At 35.1% G+C, this 19,354-nt stretch overlaps 1 protein-coding gene and 1 long non-coding RNA gene across 4 annotated transcripts; one reads left to right on the top strand and one right to left on the bottom strand.

Annotated features, from left to right (window-relative positions):
• Positions 1–400: 400 nt before the first annotated feature.
• On the bottom strand, positions 401–2,574 carry LOC126808873 (uncharacterized). Of its 2 annotated transcripts, XR_007674804.2 has the most exons (5): positions 2,151–2,574; positions 1,362–1,892; positions 1,147–1,232; positions 839–1,027; positions 401–714 (listed from the first exon to the last, which is right to left on the bottom strand). It is a non-coding gene; the product is annotated as an uncharacterized LOC126808873 (long non-coding RNA). The 2 variants fall into 2 exon arrangements; XR_007674803.2 differs by having other exon boundaries at positions 411–714; positions 1,362–2,574.
• A 282-nt stretch (positions 2,575–2,856) lies between these two features.
• LOC126808861 (GTPase IMAP family member 4) lies at positions 2,857–15,959 on the top strand. Of its 2 annotated transcripts, none has more exons than XM_050533909.2 (5): positions 2,857–4,599; positions 6,311–6,368; positions 13,504–13,771; positions 14,325–14,353; positions 14,896–15,959. In XM_050533909.2, the coding sequence occupies exons 2-5, from the start codon at positions 6,350–6,352 to the stop codon at positions 15,717–15,719; spliced, it is 1,140 nt and encodes a 379-aa protein (XP_050389866.1). In that variant the 5' UTR covers positions 2,857–4,599; positions 6,311–6,349; the 3' UTR covers positions 15,720–15,959. The 2 variants fall into 2 exon arrangements, with proteins under 2 accessions (XP_050389866.1, XP_050389867.1); XM_050533910.2 differs by lacking the exon at positions 2,857–4,599 and adding an exon at positions 5,669–5,874.
• The last annotated feature ends 3,395 nt before the right edge of the window (positions 15,960–19,354 follow it).

Raw genomic sequence — 19,354 nt, 5'->3', positions numbered from 1 at the left:
GTCATATATAAAATAGCATTTTCTGACAAGACCAGCGATAATCTCGTAAGATATGACTTTTACTATGTCTATTAAATGGTTTTTCGACGTCTCTTCAAGGTCACCGTCTTGCGCCAAAGTCGTGAAACGCACCGTCGGGGGATTTGTTGGGGCCTGTCTCCCCCAGAAAAATTTCTAGAAATTTCAAGTCGGTCTTGCCTGGCCGTGAATACGGCAACCTGAAAGTGGTCGATTTTAATGTAGACATCTGAACTCCAATCAACAAATCAACCAGGCTGTTGTCGTTGCATTCACATGACACCAGACGTGTCACCGATGAAACAAATATGCCCGAAACAAATGTCGCTGTTAGTGCGACCCATTTGTGACAATTTCAAGGTCCCAAATAATAGTCCTTTTTTACTATTAATAGTAATTCAATCAGTAAGTGCTATTTACCTTATAATAGTCGTCTTGGCTTTTACCCGACATTACACAAAACACCAATGGTAACTGTCGGGTGGTCTCTCCAGTCTTAATGAAGGCGTGGATGGAAAACAGCTGAGACCATGGCTTGTTCACCACCCGAAAAGTTGCATCCATATACCAAGTTTTTGCGCGTGCGAGTAGTTGCATCTGTCTATCAGTACAAAAAATGTGATGGCGCCTTTCCCCAACTTTTACTCTTTTTTGATAAAATCCCGGTGCACTATGATCGATGAAATCTTCGTCAAGCTAAAACAAAAAATAAATAAAAAAGTACATTTAATTACATGTAAATAAATAAAAAAAATTGTACATTTAATTACATGTTAATAAATTCTTATGTACATGGGTATTTAATTGCATGAATACTTACGCTTGACGACACGTCAGTGGGATCTTTTGGTCGCAGAGTCTGTCGGGTTCTTTGTAGCGACCTTACAAGTGCTGCCATGGGTGGTCTGCTATGAATGGGTTCTTCTGCAGAACCGACACTGGATAAAACTCTCTCCGCTATTGAGGAACATGACTTGGTAAAAACATTTCCTTTGGCTTCATGCTTTGCCTGTAATGATAAGATAAAACATATTAAACTACAAATATATTATTGGTTTATTTATATTTTATTTATTTACACACATATATAAATTTTTAATTTAATTGATATATAATTTTTAAACCTACTGTAACTTTTATCTTGTTAGCCGTGTGTATACCGGGTTCTGCTGGGTGAAGATGGAACACCTCCAAATCGTAGTTTTCTTCTCTGTCTAAAATATATTAAATTCATTTATTATTATAGAGTTAACTAGGTTAACTAGAGTTAATTATCTTTACATTTTGTAGCTGAAATACATTTCTATACAAGGTAGTTAACTAGGTAAAATAAATCACCCTACCTTAATTGTATAACTAAACCCTTGGTTGTCAAACAACTTGGACTTGCCACGGGAGGAACCAGCTTCTACCTGCGTATACACCACTACGGGTTCTTCGTCGCAGAAGACACTAACGTCGGCATCGTCTGAGATGGAGGACTCCATGACCGGAACTGGCACATCGTATCGGGTTTCGGCTGTAAACGATTCTTCTACTTCCATAGGTTCAGTTGTTGGGACCTCCATAACTTCTTCTTGTTGTTCGCCCATATCTTCCGTCTGCTTATTAGATTTAAGGTTGTTTTTTTAAACATAAATTAGATTACAATTCAACTAACACAAAAGTGTAAAAAGATTTTTTTCTAGTCTGTGCCCGCGTTTATGTCTACTCTTGGCAAAATCGTTATAATATAAAAAAATCATGAAACAAGAATCAAAATGGCCGCCAATCGGGTCTCCAACGCCAATCCAACCTCCCAAGATATAATTTCAAAACAGATTCTTACCTGCTGGTTCAAGTCGAGCCGTTTCTGCTTTAATCATAATGTGATTCTGTAATGTAAGTATTTGAACAACATCGTAGCGCCGAACAACTAATGTTAATTAAGCATGATTTCAGAAAAATTGAACAGATTTGATAATAACATGCCGAAATTTTTTTCCTGACCGCGCCATATTATAAACATGAACTTCCGGTTTAAATTGTTGGAGTTTTTTTTAAGGAACAAAATACTAACATTATACAGAGAAACAATATCGATGCTAAATTACATACATGGTATTATTTTTTTTATATAAATATTCACAAACCTGCGGTCTTGTATTCTATGTGACCATTAGCTTACATTTGTCAAACATATCACTGCTCCAAAATCATTTCAGCACGTTGTTAAATGTTAAATTAATTGTGTGAAATCACTTCATTTAATGTCCGCTTCCACCGAGATGATATCGCAGACAAAATGTAGCCTATAGTACGTTGATTTTATCAACCAATCACATTCAATAACAGTTTTACTTATTTTCTTGTCAACGCATTTGGAGTCAATTGTTAAAATCACACCGGGCATGAGCGCTCAACAGGCCTTTGATCTACCAGTTTATTGGGCCCAACTTTATTTTAACTACAGACATCTTAACACCAATTAGCATTCAAGTCTGTCTGGCTATATTGTCTGAGTAAAAAATACCTTTCTCTTACTTGTGGACCCCGGATTAAGACTTTGTATGGAGTTCAAATTTAAAAAAATATATATATTTGTTGACGGTACACATTACTTGTGTTAATTATATGGAAAAAACACAAGATTTGTGTTAATGCATTAAAAAGAACACAAGTTTGTGTTAATGCAATGCAAAACAACACATAACTTGTGTAGAATAATTTTCACACAAGTACTTGTGTTGAGATCCAACACAAGTTTTTTTTCAGTGTAATGATACACATTTATATGCTCTAAAACGAGCCGTTTCCAAAATATGGAGGACAGAAAGTCCAATTGGCGGCCATCTTGGATTTATGCTAATTATGAAAAACGCTACAGGGTTTCAGCGGACAATTTTGAGTTGGGAGTCCTTAAGACATCCCTTTACTAGATTCCATTGAAGGAAATTCTTTTGCAATTTGTTCTCGGTACTTGACAAACAGAAATTATATCTCTCCGTCTAGTAGGACGTTAAACCCCATTTCATTTCATTTCATTTACGTTTTACTGAAGAACGCTTTCACTGAAAAACTTCCTTGCTTTGGTTACGATTAGTTTCGGAGTCTCTGTGCATATAGCTGAAAACAAGACTTGCACGCAACATGAGTCACATTATGTTAGGCTATATTACAGCATTATATGCAAAAGAACACATGTAATTCCCTACACGTTTTCAAAACAATAGAATATATTTGGGTATCCAATTTTGGGTATTTGCAGCTTGGTAAATATTTACCAAATTTGTACACGACAATGGGTTAAAGCGGTAATGTTTTGTCGTTTTATACGCTCACATTTTCAAGTGGACGTATATTGTTGTCGTTCCTGTCCGTCCGTCCACAATTTGTTTGTTGACAGTCTACAGTTCACAATTTTTATCCGATTTTGACGAAACTTGAAATTTAGGTTTATCTTCCACAGATCTCGATTCCGTTCGATATTGGCATGTATCGGGCCGTAACTTCATGGATTATGGCCCATGATTATACAAAAAGGTCACACTTTTTATCCGATTTTGAAAACCGTTGCCACATGTAACCGTTACACTATAGTGATGATTGAGTTAGAATTCCGTGAAAATCCGACTAAAACAGCCCTACAAAATCACGCAAATAGTGTAAAAGTATTAATCCAAAGGTTATAGACCTCTAGGAGTCACAATTTGTATCCGATTTTGATGAAGCGTAAAATGTACGTTTATATCTCAAAGACACTGTTTCCTGTACCAAAAACCCATGGAACCTCTCTAGCTGTAACAATTTTTATCCGATTTACAAAGACTCTCGAATTTCGTGAAAATCGGATCGAAACTGCCTGACAGGATGGCCACTCCATGTACGCACTCAGTGTAATGGCAATATTTATTATTTTGACAATCACATTAGCATAGGTTTACATTGAATATACAGATGCTACGAAGGGTAATTAATGGTGGTTTTTTTTCGTTTTTTGTATAATTTTGAAATAAAACACACAAAAAAAACAACATTTGGCGATTTGAATTACCCCGGCTGAATTTGTGGTGTTCCCTAAACCAGAATAATGCCAAACAAGTTGTGTGAGGCTTTCTGAATATAATGGTCCTTTGATACTCAGTAAAAGCACACATCGGACCAGCATCATTCTTTAAATTATACAAGATTTAAAATATCGACATGCAGGCGGGTGTCCCGGGGTTTTGGAGGCTCCCACCGAGTCCAATAGAGTAGGTTAAACGCTGCCCGAAAACACAGCAATCCAAAGCCCGCTGTGTTAACGTTGTAATTCACCATTCCCTGGGAATAAAAAGTAAACGTTACTAGTTTAACAAGTTATTTAGTAAACTGTGTTAGCCATGGAGACGTCATTCGTCGAAAATAAATAGTAGATCAGTTGATATATATCTATAAATATGCGTTCGTGGAAATAGGGAAGTTCGTGGAAACACGGCGTTGTTTCTTTGTGCAAGCTAAGACGTGCCTTGATTGCCAGTCCGACGAATTGATTCGCTCGTTTGTCATATATTTAGTTGTTCCTTCAAAATTAACCGATTTTCTACTAATAGTTTTGTGCATGTAAGTACATCTTTATTTTATGATAAGCCAAAAATATATTTTACAAAGTCTTATGTTACTGGTAGCCAACCTTGACTTCATTTCAAAATAAATAAACTATTCTACTACTATATAATTGGCATCAACGGCAAATTAGGGTATATAATATGTCTATTGAAACCTGTCAAAAAATATAATTTACAAGGTATTATGCTATTGGTAGACAAGTTTATTCCATTTGAAAATTAATTAATTATACTACTATATACAAAGGGCATCAGCAGAAATGATATATATGTCTGATATTATGGCTCACTCTTAGCAGTTTTACAAAATCCCCGTTAAGTTGATAATTTTCCGAGATTTGTTGCCCGAGGTATCGTATGATTCGATAAAATCGGATCGAAACTGCCTGACAGGATGGCCACTCCATGTACGCACTCAGTGTAAAAGCTTGTTTGAACACGCAGTGACCCTGGGTATGTTCCAATTAAATGGTATACAAATAAAATCTTGACGTTTTTACCAGCAGTTGATGAGTTGTACAAAGGGTTTAAAAGTCCCACTAACAATGGCAATATTTATTATTTTGACAATCACATTAGCATAGGTTTACATTGAATATACAGATGCTACGAAGGGTAATTAATGGTGTTTTTTTTTTCGTTTTTTGTATAATTTTGAAATAAAACACACAAAAAAAACAACATTTGGCGATTTGAATTACCCCGACTGAATTTGTGGTGTTCCCTAAACCAGAATAATGCCAAACAAGTTGTGTGAGGCTTTCTGAATATAATGGTCCTTTGATACTCTGTAAAAGCACACATCGGACCAGCATCATTCTTTAAATTATACAAGATTTAAAATATCGACATGCAGGCGGGTGTCCCAGGGTTTTGGAGGCTCCCACCGAGTCCAATAGAGTAGGTTAAACGCTGCCCGAAAACTCCCACCACATCTACGATTGCTCCTTAAAACACAGCAATCCAAAGCCCGCTGTGTTAACGTTGTAATTCACCATTCCCTGGGAATAAAAAGTAAACGTTACTAGTTTAACAAGTTATTTAGTAGCCACGGAGACGTCATTCGTCGAAAATCAATAGTAGATCAGTTGATATATATCTATAAATATGCGTTCGTGGAAATAGGGAAGTTCGTGGAAACACGGCGTTGTTTCTTTGTGCAAGCTAAGACGTGCCTTGATTGCCAGTCCGACGAATTGATTGGCTCGTTTGTCATATATTTAGTTGTTCCTTCAAAATTAACCGATTTTCTACTAATAGTTTTGTGCATGTAAGTACATCTTTATTTTATGATAAGCCAAAAATATATTTTACAAAGTCTTATGTTACTGGTAGCCAACCTTGACTTCATTTCAAAATAAATAAACTATTCTACTACTATATAATTGGCATCAACGGCAAATTAGGGTATATAATATGTCTATTGAAACCTGTCAAAAAATATAGTTTACAAGGTATTATGCTATTGGTAGACAAGTTTATTCCATTTGAAAATTAATTAATTATACTACTATATACAAAGGGCAGCAGCAGAAATGATATATATGTCTGATATTATGGCTCACTCTTAGCAGTTTTACAAAATCCCCGTTAAGTTGATAATTTTCCGAGATTTGTTGCCCGAGGTATCGTATGATTCGATAAATTTTAAACCATTTTCATTCATGGGTCATACAGGGGTTCACAGGAGTATTTTTCTCTTTCAGCTGTCAGGTAGAGCAGCGGAGGACCTGGATCATAAAGAAATGGCGTCATCAAAAAAAGGTAAGCAATATTTTGTCGAATCTTAACTTTATTAAAACTAACCTTATATAAATGAATTAAAATGAAATAGTGTTTAACGCCCTGCTGCTATATGTTCCGTATCAATTGTTGTATTATACAGCTCTAATTTACCCGCTTGCTGGAGGAGTTGGATGGCTGAATGGCTAGCACGTGCGTGTTGTATCATAAAGTCTGTCATTGAGTTAACTGACGTGGTTTCGAATCCCAGATTGTACGTGAAAAGGAGTAGGGTTTTCTCCGGGTCCTCCGGTTTCCTCCCACTGCTAAAGACTCCTACGCGCAAGCGAATTATGGAAATAAAATTGAACAATATGTTAGTCCCAAAATGACCTAGTTGGTGTCGAGTGGACGTTAAACCCCATTTCTCTCTTTCTCTCTACCCGCTGTCTAGTCGTTCGGATGGGACGAAAAACCGAGGTCCCTTGTACAAATTGGCGTGCACGTAAAAAATCCCTTGGCAGTTGGAATTCGATATAAGAGTAGGCCGTAGCGCCGCTGCCCGGGCAAAATTTCCCTCATAGCAGCACACTGTATGGCGTATGTCCGTCTTCATTAGCCCAGGTTAGGAGTAGGACGTTAAACCCCATTTCATTTCATTTCATTTGAATCTGTCTATAAGTTGTTGTATTTACGGTGTTACTGGGCGGGTCTAATAATTTATTACCCTCAAAACCGGTAATGCGAGTTTCTATTTTCGGAATGTATTGATAACTATGCAAGTTATAAATGCAGGCAATTAAAGGCTGCACATGATACATATATCCGGGGGCCGTGATGGCCCAGCAAATACGACACTGGCTCGCTCCAGGAGGTTTTGGGTTCGCTACGGGTTTATCAGTGGTGCAGGGCGGATGGTCATCTACAAAAAGGGTCAAATTGTTTTATTAACAAAAAAGAGATAAAGTTCATACAAAACCCGAATAAGTATATTTATATCTCAGCTTTTGAACCAGTTTGGAACGCACCCTTGGTGTCAAAATATACATTTGAAGGGTCAAGGAATACACTTACACCATTTAGAAAAAAATCAGATTGTTGTTATTAACACACAAAAAACCGAAACGTTTATATATTGAAATTCCTCAAATTCAATATGATTTTAAAGTAGTTTCACTAAAAAAAAACTTCTGTTGAAACATCACGAACTTGTGTTATTTTCAACACAAGTTAGGTGTCTCTATACAACACAAACTTGTGTCAAATGTAGAAACAACACAAAACCTGTGTAAAATTTATCAAACAACACAAACTTGTGTTGAAACTTGTGTGAAAATCTACACATTACTTGTGTTAAAATTTCTGAAACTTGTGTTGAAATTTCTGAAACTTGTGTTGAAATTTCTGGAACTTGTGTTGTTTCATACAAACTTGTGATTAACCACCAACAAAACTTGTGTTGTTGTGTTGTATTTAACCAGTTTATATCCAGTGTAGCAGCCTTTACCATGAAGAGCCTCCCTTTGTTCTGTTTAAACTGTAATGTTTGATAAATGACATAATAATAATTTTGTTTGTTAAATTATTATTTATTCAATAAATGATATGAATAATTAAATTAATGCCAAATTAATATTAATACAGGTTAATAAACAAGTTAATTCCAATACTACTAAAACTGTGTTATACAATGAAAAAATAAAACCCACCCACCCCCCATTCTCAATTATTAAATAAAAAGTAGCTTTTTAAATTGAAAAAAAAACAAGCACTGAGACATTTGGAATATTAATAAACCAAGTTAATTCCAATACTAATAAAATTGTGTTCAATAATAACAATATTCCCGTCCCCCAATCCCAGAATAAAATAAAAAAAAGCTATTTAATTTTTTTTTTACAATTAACCTTAAAAAGAACTGAGAATATAATATAGATGTACACAATATCCATACCCCCATGCTCCCAAAACTTACATTTTAAATATATCTAAATTTTAATATCAACCAAACCAAGCACTAAAGACATTAATTATACACTAAATTGAAATACTTTTAAGAAAAAATATTCCCTTTAACAGATTAGGAATTCAAAATTTTCTACAGTACATAAAAGGAAAATAATAGATAAGGTACATGACAAATAATTACACATAGATAAAATAAATAAAGCATAAAAATCAAATAAAATGGAGAATTTTAAAAATTTGTAAAACAAAAATTGATGAATAAAACCTTTCATATAACAGAGGCATTAACATTCGAAATGTTCACTAAATGTTTAAAACTAAAGGTTGATTTCATCGATATAATTATCGACTGTTACTATTAATTATTGATGATCCCTCTATAATATTTCAAGTTTCAGGCCAAATCCTTAGTGTTTAGGATTACACTTTCCCTTGCTGATGAAATAAAATGGGATTTAACATCCTACTTTTTTATGTTATAAAATGAAATAGGATTTAACATCCTACCTTTCTGGGGTTTTTTTGTTTTTAATGATAAATAGGGCCACCTTTTCAACCTTGTTTTTATTTTTGGAGTGGGGTGGGGGATATGTTGTTGTTATATTATATTATAATTTTAATGGCTATGTTTATTTTATTATTTGTTTTTTTTTGTTTTTGTTTTTTTTTTTTTTTTTTTTTTTTTTTTGGGGGGGGGGGGGTATTTTTTCATTATATCACGATTTTATTAATATTGGATTTACTTTGTTTCTATTACCCATCAAACTGTCTGTTTATTTTTGATTTGGCATTAATTTAATTGTTCATATAATGTTATGAATAAATAATAATTTTATGAATAAATAATAATTTTATGAATAAATAATAATTTATGAATAAATAATAATGTAACAAACAAAATTATTGTCATGTCATTTATCAAACATTACAGTTAAGACAGAACAAAAGGAGGGTCTGCATGGTAAAGGCTGCTATACTGGATATAAATTGGTTAAATACAACACAAGTTTGTATGAAACAACACAAGTTTCATAAATTTTAACACAAGTTTCAGAAATTTCAATACAAGTTTTAGAAATTCCAACACAAGTTTCAGAAATTCCAACACAAGTTTCAGAAATTTTAACACAAGTTATGTGTAGAATTTCACACAAGTCTGTTTTGTTTTATAAATTTTAACACAAGTTTTGTGTTGTTTCAACATTTAACACAAGTTTGTGTTGTTTCAACACAAGTTTGTGTTGTTTCAACACAAGTTTGTGTTGTTTCAACACAGGTTTGTGTTGTTTCAACTCAAGTTTGTGTTGTTAAATTTGCCAAGGTAAAATTACTAAAAGGAATGTTTTTGTCCCTGCTTGGATAATTAGTCCTACACTGTTAGAAAACGTCTGCTAAATTTACATGAAAATTACTGACAGCAAAAGTTGCCAGTAAAATTCCTGTAAATAAACATTCAGCGGTAATATTACAGAGTTTCTGTAATTTGACTTTGTGTGTAACTTTACCTGAAAACAGTAAATGGAAAATAACTATGACTGTAAATTCATCGCAATACTGTAAGTTTGTCTTTTAACTTTTAATTATAACCTAAAAGCAGTAAATGAAAATTTACAGACATATGTTGAAAAACACAATGACTGCAACTTCCGTTTACCGTTTGTTTTCTTTTAGTTAAACAACAATTTGACCGTAATCATATTATTTTAAAGTGAAAGGGAAATAAAATCTCAACTGAATAAGATGCATTGAACACCCGGCTTGTAGCGTAACGAAAACATAAGACTAATCCTGTTTGGTAGACGAGATCAAAATGTCAGCCAAAAGGTAACACAGGTTGAAACTGCCGCTCGTCAGTGATTACGGCGGTTTCAGGCTTTCATATGTAAGCTTGCGGTACTGTCTACTTGCAAGCATTGACACTTTGCTTTAGAGCCAGTCCAGCTAACACTGGCCAATCCGTTTAATTAACCGTCTTCAAGCGAGCTTGATTACGAGATAAATACAACATACTATGAAAGTCAAAGCATTTGTTTAAAAGTTTATGAACATACTTACAATCTGATTTACGTACGATGAATAACAATGCACGTTATAGATCATATAAAATCAAAATCCCAAGAAGGTGACGAAAAAACCTCACACCCGAAGGAAAGGATGGGCGGAAGAGTCCCTATAACAGTTCTGGCAAGTTTGGATCTCAGTGATGCAACCAGTTGCAAACGCCCGAAACGCATCCTGGATTAAAAACTTTTTATCTTCACAGTCTCGTCAAGTTGTTTGCCTGAGATTAAATATACATGACATGCAATATACCAAATTTCACAAAATGCGATTGTCCATATTATGGTTAATAAGTTGGAATGAATACTGTAGGTAGATAATTATTAGGAATAACTACCAATAAGTAAATTTACAAAATAATGTGAATAAACGTAAATCTGTAAAATTACCTTCTGGCATTGCTATTTTCAGTTCAATATTGAAATATGTAATCCTGTATTTTTACCGGATTTTAACGTGCCTTTGATTTCATCAAAGTTCACTACAAAAAAGAATGAAACTTGGTAAATATACATCATTTTGGTAAATATTCCGAACATTTTATGGTAAAGAGAAAATAATTTAACTGCTGTAATTTTACTTATATTTCTAACCTGAAAGTAAATTTACAAATAAGTGTGAATAAACGTAAGATCTGTAATATTACATGCTTGGTGTTATTTATTTTCAATTCAATTTGGAAATATTACATATATGTAAGAAAGTATTTTTACTGATTTTTAAGGTGTCTTTGATTTCATCCCCGTTTATTGTCAAAAAGACACGAAACTCGGTAAACATACACGAAAACTCCGTACAAATACACCAGACTTGGTAAAAGTACTATATTGTGAAGAATATACTACATGTAAGCAACAAAAAAATTCTAACAGTGTAGGTTCGATCCAGGACCTTTCAGCCCAGCATGTAAAACAACATTCGATAATGTAAAGAAATTAAATGAAATGGGGTTTAATGTCCTACTGTTCTGCTCCTTACAATGGAAGGTGGCATGACACCGTCAAAGCAAAATGTCCCACACAACCCAATGTATGACATAAGTCTGCCTTTATTAGCCAGTTCGGTGCATTCAGTCTATTTCTCTAAAATGGATCGACTGCCCACATCAAATTGAGTCGCAATAAGGAAATTTTGGAAATTGAGTTATTGTTATTTGCACTTTCTCCAACTCAATACCTCTAATTTGATGTTTGAATCGGGCAAAAATTGACTCAGCGTGTCCGTTTGAAGCCACCCAACTCACCAAAGTAAGTTTTGAGAAAATTCAAGTCAAAGATTTGGTATGTTTCAAAACAAAATCCTATAGCAACCAGGCCATTTATTTGCTGTTTTGTCGTTGAATACCGTTTTCTAAAGGTTTTCGTGGGTGCTGAAGACGAAAATTGTAGTAAAGTAAAAAATTTGATCCGACAATTTCTGACATCTTCCTTTTGAAAATGGACGCCAAAATGACAAATTTTCGCGTTTTCACAAGTGATGTGTTTATTAATGTCATTGTATGGGTTTTATGGGTACTACATCAAATAATTTACAGTATAAGAATCAATCCGATAATACCCGCCATTTTGTTTTTTCAAAATGGCGACCGAAATGATAATTGTAGTAGTAAAATTTTATCCGACAATATCGACCATTTTGTTTTATCAAAATGGCGACCAAAATGACAATTCTGTTTTGTTTTTTTTCACTGTATATTTCTAACCGTCTGGTGCAATATCACTTTATTGTAGCATCAGGGGTCGACCGGACTGTATCCTCCATCTTGTTTTTCAAAATGGGCACCAAAATGGCAATTATTGGAGTTCTTATACTTGGTACTCTATCGTACTCTTGGTTTTGTGTCGATGCAACAAATATTTATCATTTTACATATTCGATACACCTTAATTGAAAGTACTTGAAGAGCCCCGGGGAAGAACGATCTAAGTCACTTTTTCAACGAACCCCAGTTAATGGCGCCATCTGGCAGCAAATGGTATAAGCTTTCTGTGGAACAATCAATTTCAGATAAAAACGATCGGAGTCACATCAAACCAAGGCCCTTCTGTAATGGCCTTGGTTTGACCTTAATTTGGCTGAAAAGTGGAAGTCAGTTGTTGCACTGGTAATTATGATTCGTATTAAACATCATTTTGAAGTTGTAATTAAACCCACTCGTTGTTCTGTTCGCGTCACGCATTCTCGTCCAAAAGTCTGTTTTGCCTTTTATGCGAAAAGACAAAAATGTGACTTAGATCATTCTTCCCCTGGACTCTTCATTTATTATAGCCATTGTATATACTATGGAGTTTTTCGTATGGCACGGTTACGATACCAGTCTATAGATAACTGTAAACAAACGCTGTTTAAAGTGGATATAATTGCATTACGAGAATTTAATTTATTTATTCATCGGGCAAGGGTGACTGTTTTACGTTCGAAAATGGAAAAGGGCGGTCGCGCGAGCTCTCAGTTAGTTGCAAATGAATTGAATGCACTGAAATCTGCAGTTTTTAGAAAAAGCAAGTTAAAAGTGTCCGTATGTTCTAAAACAATATCACACAGCAACCATGCCATTAAATCATTCGTTATTTTGTCGTTTAATATCAATTTTTTCTTCTTTAGTGGTCAAAGGTCGGGCGGGGGTTGGGGGGTGCGGGGGCGATGTCTATTTGACAGTAAATTTACAATCTTCTGTGAACATAATATTTCAAATGGCATTTCTGGTAATATACAACTCACATAATGTAAACTGACATATGGTTGTAATACTACATTCAATTTGATGTAATATTACATAAGCATTTGTATTCATATGCACTTGTATCGTTTAATTGTTTAAGTTAACAAACCATGTGATTTAACAAATCCGACACTATTTTTGCTATACTTATAATTGTAAATATACATATAATTTTAACAGTGTAAGATATGATGAGCCTGTGTGTTGTAGTCAGTAGCTGCTGTATTATTACTGTACTGTTATAATAAGCTTTATTATTATATCATGGTGTACACACATCAATCTGAAGTCTGTTCCTAAGCTGTAGGGTTATTGTATCTGGCGACAGTTGGTGAACTTCTACAGGTTGTTTCTGACCCCACAAATTAAAGCTTAGTATAATCAAACTTTCAAGATTTATTTACATTCTTATTATTCTGAATAAAGGCGATGGTTCCCACAAGACTGGTGATATGGAAAAACAAATAGAGCAGTTGGAGATTTCACGAAGACGAGCAGCTGAGGACGTTGACCAGAAAGAGGTGGAGGGAATGGTTGTCCCTGAAAAACAAAAAACAGTATCGTGGCTGGGAAGTTTTTTCAACACAATGACTGGACACGTATTTGAAGAAAATAAGTCCGATAGAAACAAACGATTAAGAAGGGAGTTTAAAGAATATCGCGCACAAGAAAGGAGAACCAGGGACCTTAAGAAGTAAGTATATGCCTCTATCTATAAAATCTCAACTTAATCATTCATCTGTATGAACGATATCAAGTTTATTGTTAACCCCTCTTCGTGCCCCATCCCCGGTTATAGATTATTTAGCCATGTGAAGATAAAAACTACGACATGAAATGGGCTTTAGCGTCCTACTTTTTCTGAACCAACTGGGTAAATGAATACAGACATTCATCATGGTGTGTGCTACGCCGCCGACATCCCCGAGCCCACGATCTGATAAGCGAATCAGTTTCTTACTGCTCCACCATGGCTTCCTAAACCCTATGAGATTAGGTAGGCGACCATATCCTCGTCAAACATAAGTGCGTATTCTAAACCGTGTACACATTGGACCACACACGATGTAGATTATTTGCTTGCATAGATCGTCTATTTTTAGCCTCGTCACTGCTATATATTTGGGAGTCAATCACTTCGCCGCAAATATATCATTCGTGTGGGAGTGTCATTAGATAAAGTGTCTAAAGGTTATTTAGTAGACTCCTAGCCTTGTTTGAGAAGATCATACTGTTGTACATTTCAGATATGGTGTCAATCTACTTGGCCCTCACGGTATGTAATTACTAGTTCTTATCATCTTTATAATTTAACCCTTGTGGTGTGCGCCTGTCCAGCCTCGTGGGTTTTCTCCGGATCCTCCGGTTTCCTCCCACTGCTAAAGACCCCTACGCGCAAGCGAATTATTGAAATAAAATTGAACCATGTGTTAGTCCCGAAATGACCTAGTTTGTGTCGAGTGGACGTTAAACCCTATTTCTCTCTCTCTCCCTAGTGGTGTGTTGGCGATTTAAAGAATTTCCCGATTCTTGACCATAATATTAGATCCCCTTTCTAACACGGGACTTTATATCGGCTTTGGAGATCCATTCGTTCGTTTGCTCCGCTTAACACCTATTTCAACAGCGATTGATGGCGGAGACAAAGTTCTGCGGAAACGGGGTTTAATTTTAGCCCCATTCCATTAAATTAAAATCCTCTTTTAGTGTTCTTTATACCAAATGGTTTCAGCGCTGAGGGTACAGCTTTATGATGTACATGCTTGTACATCAACTTAAGAGGTCAACATCCATATTGTACATTGTTCTCTATTTTAGGTGATGTTCGAATTGCTCTACTTGGTAAAACCGGTATAGGCAAAAGCCTTCTTGGTAACAATCTGTTGAAAAGGAAAGTTTTTACATCAACTGTAAGTTTTATATCCGTCACAAAAAAGTGCAAATTTGAGGAGAGGCAACTTGATAAAAATACCACTCTTTTGGTCATTGACACCCCAGGCTTGTTCGATACCAAGGAACCAAATGAGACAACTAGCAAAGAAATAGTACGAAGTATAGCACTTGCTGCTCCTGGTCCACATATCTATATATTTGTCATCGGGGTGGGAAGAGTCACACCAGAAGAATTCAATACTGTGGAAATTCTCCAAGAAGTTTTTGGTGAGCGAGTCATAAAACATGTCATTGTTGTTTTTACACGTAAGGACGAATTGGATGGGGCGCCACCGAAAGATTTCCTTGAAAATGCACCTCCTGAATTGCAAGATCTACTAAAAAAATGTGGACATAGATTCGCCTTCATCAACAACAAGGCAGATGCGGATACCTTACAAGAAGATGTTGACGTCATATTGGATTTGATCTTTAAAACTATTGGCGAAAATCAGGGAGACTACTACACAAACGCCATGTATGAGGAAGCTGAAAAAATTGTTGACGGAAAGAGAAAGGAAATACAACATGAAAAGGAACGCAAACAAGAAAAACTTCTCCAAGAAAAAAATGAAATTCTTAATGCAGTGACAGAATCCTGCGCTGAGGAAATGGATAGACGACTAATTACAGACACTCAAGACACAGAACAGAAACTGGAGAAGAAAAGACGCGAGTTAGAAGAACTTGAAGAGCGGATGCGCAATTAAGAAGAGAACACAAAAGAAGAAGAACTTCGACTCATGACCTTTAACGAAGAACAAAAACGAATTCGTGAACAAGAGGGTATAAGAACTCGAGAGATGCAAAAAGAAGATAGTAGACTAAGAAAGCTAGAAGAGGAAAATAAACGCCTACAAGAAGAAGAGAGAAAAAGAAAACAGGAACTCGCAGAGGAAGAAAAACGTCGTAAGAAGCTAGAGGAAATGGTGCAGAAAAAAATTGAAGAGGACCGGAATTCGGACCTTTCCAAAGCATTAAAAAAAATTGCTGATGTTGAAAACCGGATTTTGGAAAACACACAGATTAATTCCAACAGGCGGGCACTGGAGGAGATTGAATCCAATGACTCATTTCTTGGTCAAATAGGGTCCTCTATCTACAAAGCTGGAGCAGGTACTCTGGGCTGGGTAAAGAGCTGGTTTAGCTAGAGTTTGATATTTGAAACGTTGAAAAGGGTTTCGTGGGTTTGTTGGTGATGTTTAGCTTAGAATTGCAATGCTATAACCTTATAATCAGTTATTACATTAGCTCAACAATTATGATTTTGCCATGTTTAACATATTCATACGTCCTCTTTCCTATTCAAACTGATAGATTAATTAGTAAGCTCATTTATATTTATATAGCCAATATGTAGTGTATGCGCATATAGTCGTCGCTGACGCCCGTCTTCAAGAATTGCTTTTTAACAGTTTCCGACAGAAAACGTTCTTTTTAACGGTATTGAGGCTAGAGTTGTTGAAAGAATATTTTTGAAACATGATATGATCATAAACTCCACGAAAAGATGATTCGCCTCTATTTTCAGTATTCGTTTTAGAGGTATACAGTCCTTGTCACCCAGACAAGGTATTTTTTTTGTTGTGAAGCATTGGAATGAACCGATAGGTATTCCGTGTCTTCTGGAGTTTCCTCAACTTTACTGAAAACATTGTTAATGTCATAGAACAGTTTTTAACATTTAGTGTGTTTCAAATTTGGTGTGATGCATAGCACTTGGGGGGTGGGGCGGGTAGATTAACCGGAAGTAAGAGGATGAAGCTCGTATTGTAGGACGTTGTGTTCCAGGGATATAATATGATTGCAAAAATCTTGTAAACGGAATAAAAATACATATTTTGAATAAGCTGCTGTCTTTGGCTGTATGATAATTATGACAAAACAGCCGTGTGGGCGTATTCCCATGCTTGGCGTGGCTATTTTTCTATCTTATGCAATGTTTTGTTTTAAATAATAATTATAATAATTCAGTCTGTTTGACAGCTCTGTGGCGTTTTACAAACGATATAACATAGACAACAAGCAAACAAACGTAAAACAAAATTATAAGAGATGCACAAACATGACGCGTTTCATGCACAAAATATAACATAAATTTAATTTTGATAATTATAGCGAAAGATATTAGAACGTTTATTGGTGAAGGTTGATATATTGAGGTTATTCTGTACAATTTTGGTATTTTATTCCACCCTTTTTGACCAACTTAAGCGAACGTTCTTTTTCCAAGTTTGGATTTAGGAACAGTACAAACTAATTTAACTGATTAAATTTGATGAACGTAAAGTTCTAGCTGGAACATATTGTGATAATGAATCAGTCAAATAAGCTGGTGCAGAATGTTCGTTGATATAGGTTTTTATCTTAAAATTGATCTTGTGTAGCCAATCTACATCTTTTAAAACGTGTGTAATATGTTCCAATAGTTTAGTACTGGTCACAATTCTGGCACCTTTATTCTGATTTTTTTGTAGTTGATCAAGTAGGTATTTTGGCAGAGAGTATAATAATGAGATATAGTAATCAAAAGATGACATAACAAAAGCATTAATCAGTAATTCTGTGGTCTAAAAATGGTCAAATCTTGCTTTTTTTGCTAATGCTGGACATATGTATATTCGTATTTAGTGCCAATTCATTATATGTCAATTTTTCTAACACAATTAGTTGGTGGTATACTAATGACTATATGATTTAAATTAATGTTGTTGGTGTAGCCAATGCTTGTGCTATCTGTTATCGCTTTCTTATTTAAAGGATTTGTGTGATTAGCTCAAGTTAATATAGAAATTCTTTGATTTAAAATAATATAAACATTCTGTTCAAATGGCGTTTAAGGGTGAATAAAATGAATTTTAACGTCTACTTTTCTGGATCAACCAAGACGGCTGATTCAGAAGGACTCGCAGAAACCTGTCGAAGTAACACATACAGTATATCTACGTTTATTCAGATTGCATGACCAAACAAATAAAATAAAATATATTGTACATGATATAATATCCTATGATTGGCATCGCATATTTTAAATATACAAAATGGTGAACCACACATACCTTTCCGGGAAAGTAGTCTTATCAATCATAGTTTGCTTTTTAATAAAATGTATTTCTTAAGCAAGAATATTTTGTTTAATATCCTTTGTTCCAGACCTGATAAATACTACGAGATGTATTAGTCCAAGGAATATTTTGTATTCGTAGAAATAAGATTGCTGGAATTCGTATAGATTCTGTCAATCAGGAAAAGTGAATGTACAAAATGTAGAGTCGTATTTGATGTATTTTATATTTATAAAACCATGCATGTACATCTTTAGTAATCAAAACAAATTCTGGACGTAATTGTGTCCTGAAGGATTGATAATTTCTAAGGACAAACTTATGTCTAGAATTCGTTGTGATTTTTTTTTAAAGTGGCCGTCATTTTTAATTTTTAAATTCGGTCACTGATTCTAGTGACGTGGTTTCGATTCCCGGCTTGTACGTGACACGGAATAGGATCGTTTGTTCACCAATCAATTATCAGTGAGATTAATACTCGTGTCAGTCCTTGTAGACGGAGAGATATAATTTCTGTTTGTCAATTACCGAGAACAAATTGCAAAAGAATTTCTTTCACTGGAATCTAGTGAAGGGATGTCTTAAGGACTCCCAACTCAAAATTGTCCGCCGAAACCCTGTAGCGTTTTTCATAATTAGCATAAATCCAAGATGGCCGCCAATTGGACTTTCTGGCCTCCATATCTTGGAAACGGCTCGTTTTAGAGCACATAAATGTATATCATTAGATTCAAAAGTGATACCAATGAATCTGAAAAAATGGTTATCACGACGTTATTTTGACGTCAAAACACTTAGTCTGGCAGCACTATATGGCTGAACCGGGAAATTGTATACAAAGTTTTTTTTATGATTGATTTTAGTAGCCTGTGGTGTACTCTTTAAGAATCTGCCGGTTGAACCTGGGTCACCCTTGAGCGTTTTGAGAAATTCAAGATGGCGTCCAAGATGACCGTCATTTCAAATAATCCCCTATAACCCCCATATTATTTTGTCTAGGATGATAATTTTGGTTTCTAACCTATGTGTTTGGGGCCAAGGAATACACTGAAATCATCCATTATGATAGTAAAATGCAAAATACCAGACAATATGACCATTTAACTTCATAGCGGCGACTGGGACAATAATTATTTCACCTAACCAAACTATATATTTCTGGACATAGGAGCATATGATTGATACAATACCACCACATACATGCCTAACAGGGGGTCCAGGGCCATATGGGGCGGTCCTGAAAAGAAGGGCACAAGCTGTGTTTTGAACATTTAAAAAAA

The sequence above is a fragment of the Patella vulgata genome, chromosome 1 (assembly GCF_932274485.2).
Source record: "Patella vulgata chromosome 1, xgPatVulg1.2, whole genome shotgun sequence".
NCBI classification, from domain to species: domain Eukaryota; kingdom Metazoa; phylum Mollusca; class Gastropoda; family Patellidae; genus Patella; species Patella vulgata.
The sequence above is the reverse complement of the archived record's forward strand: the minus strand, read 5'-3'. Positions and strand labels throughout refer to the sequence as shown.

Bases quoted from the DNA above. Each gene is read 5' to 3' on its own strand.
- LOC126808861 (XM_050533909.2), top strand. The intron at 13,772-14,324 runs GTAAGTATATGC...TGTACATTTCAG, and splicing joins AGAACCAGGGACCTTAAGAA to ATATGGTGTCAATCTACTTG. The intron at 14,354-14,895 runs GTATGTAATTAC...TCTCTATTTTAG, and splicing joins CAATCTACTTGGCCCTCACG to GTGATGTTCGAATTGCTCTA.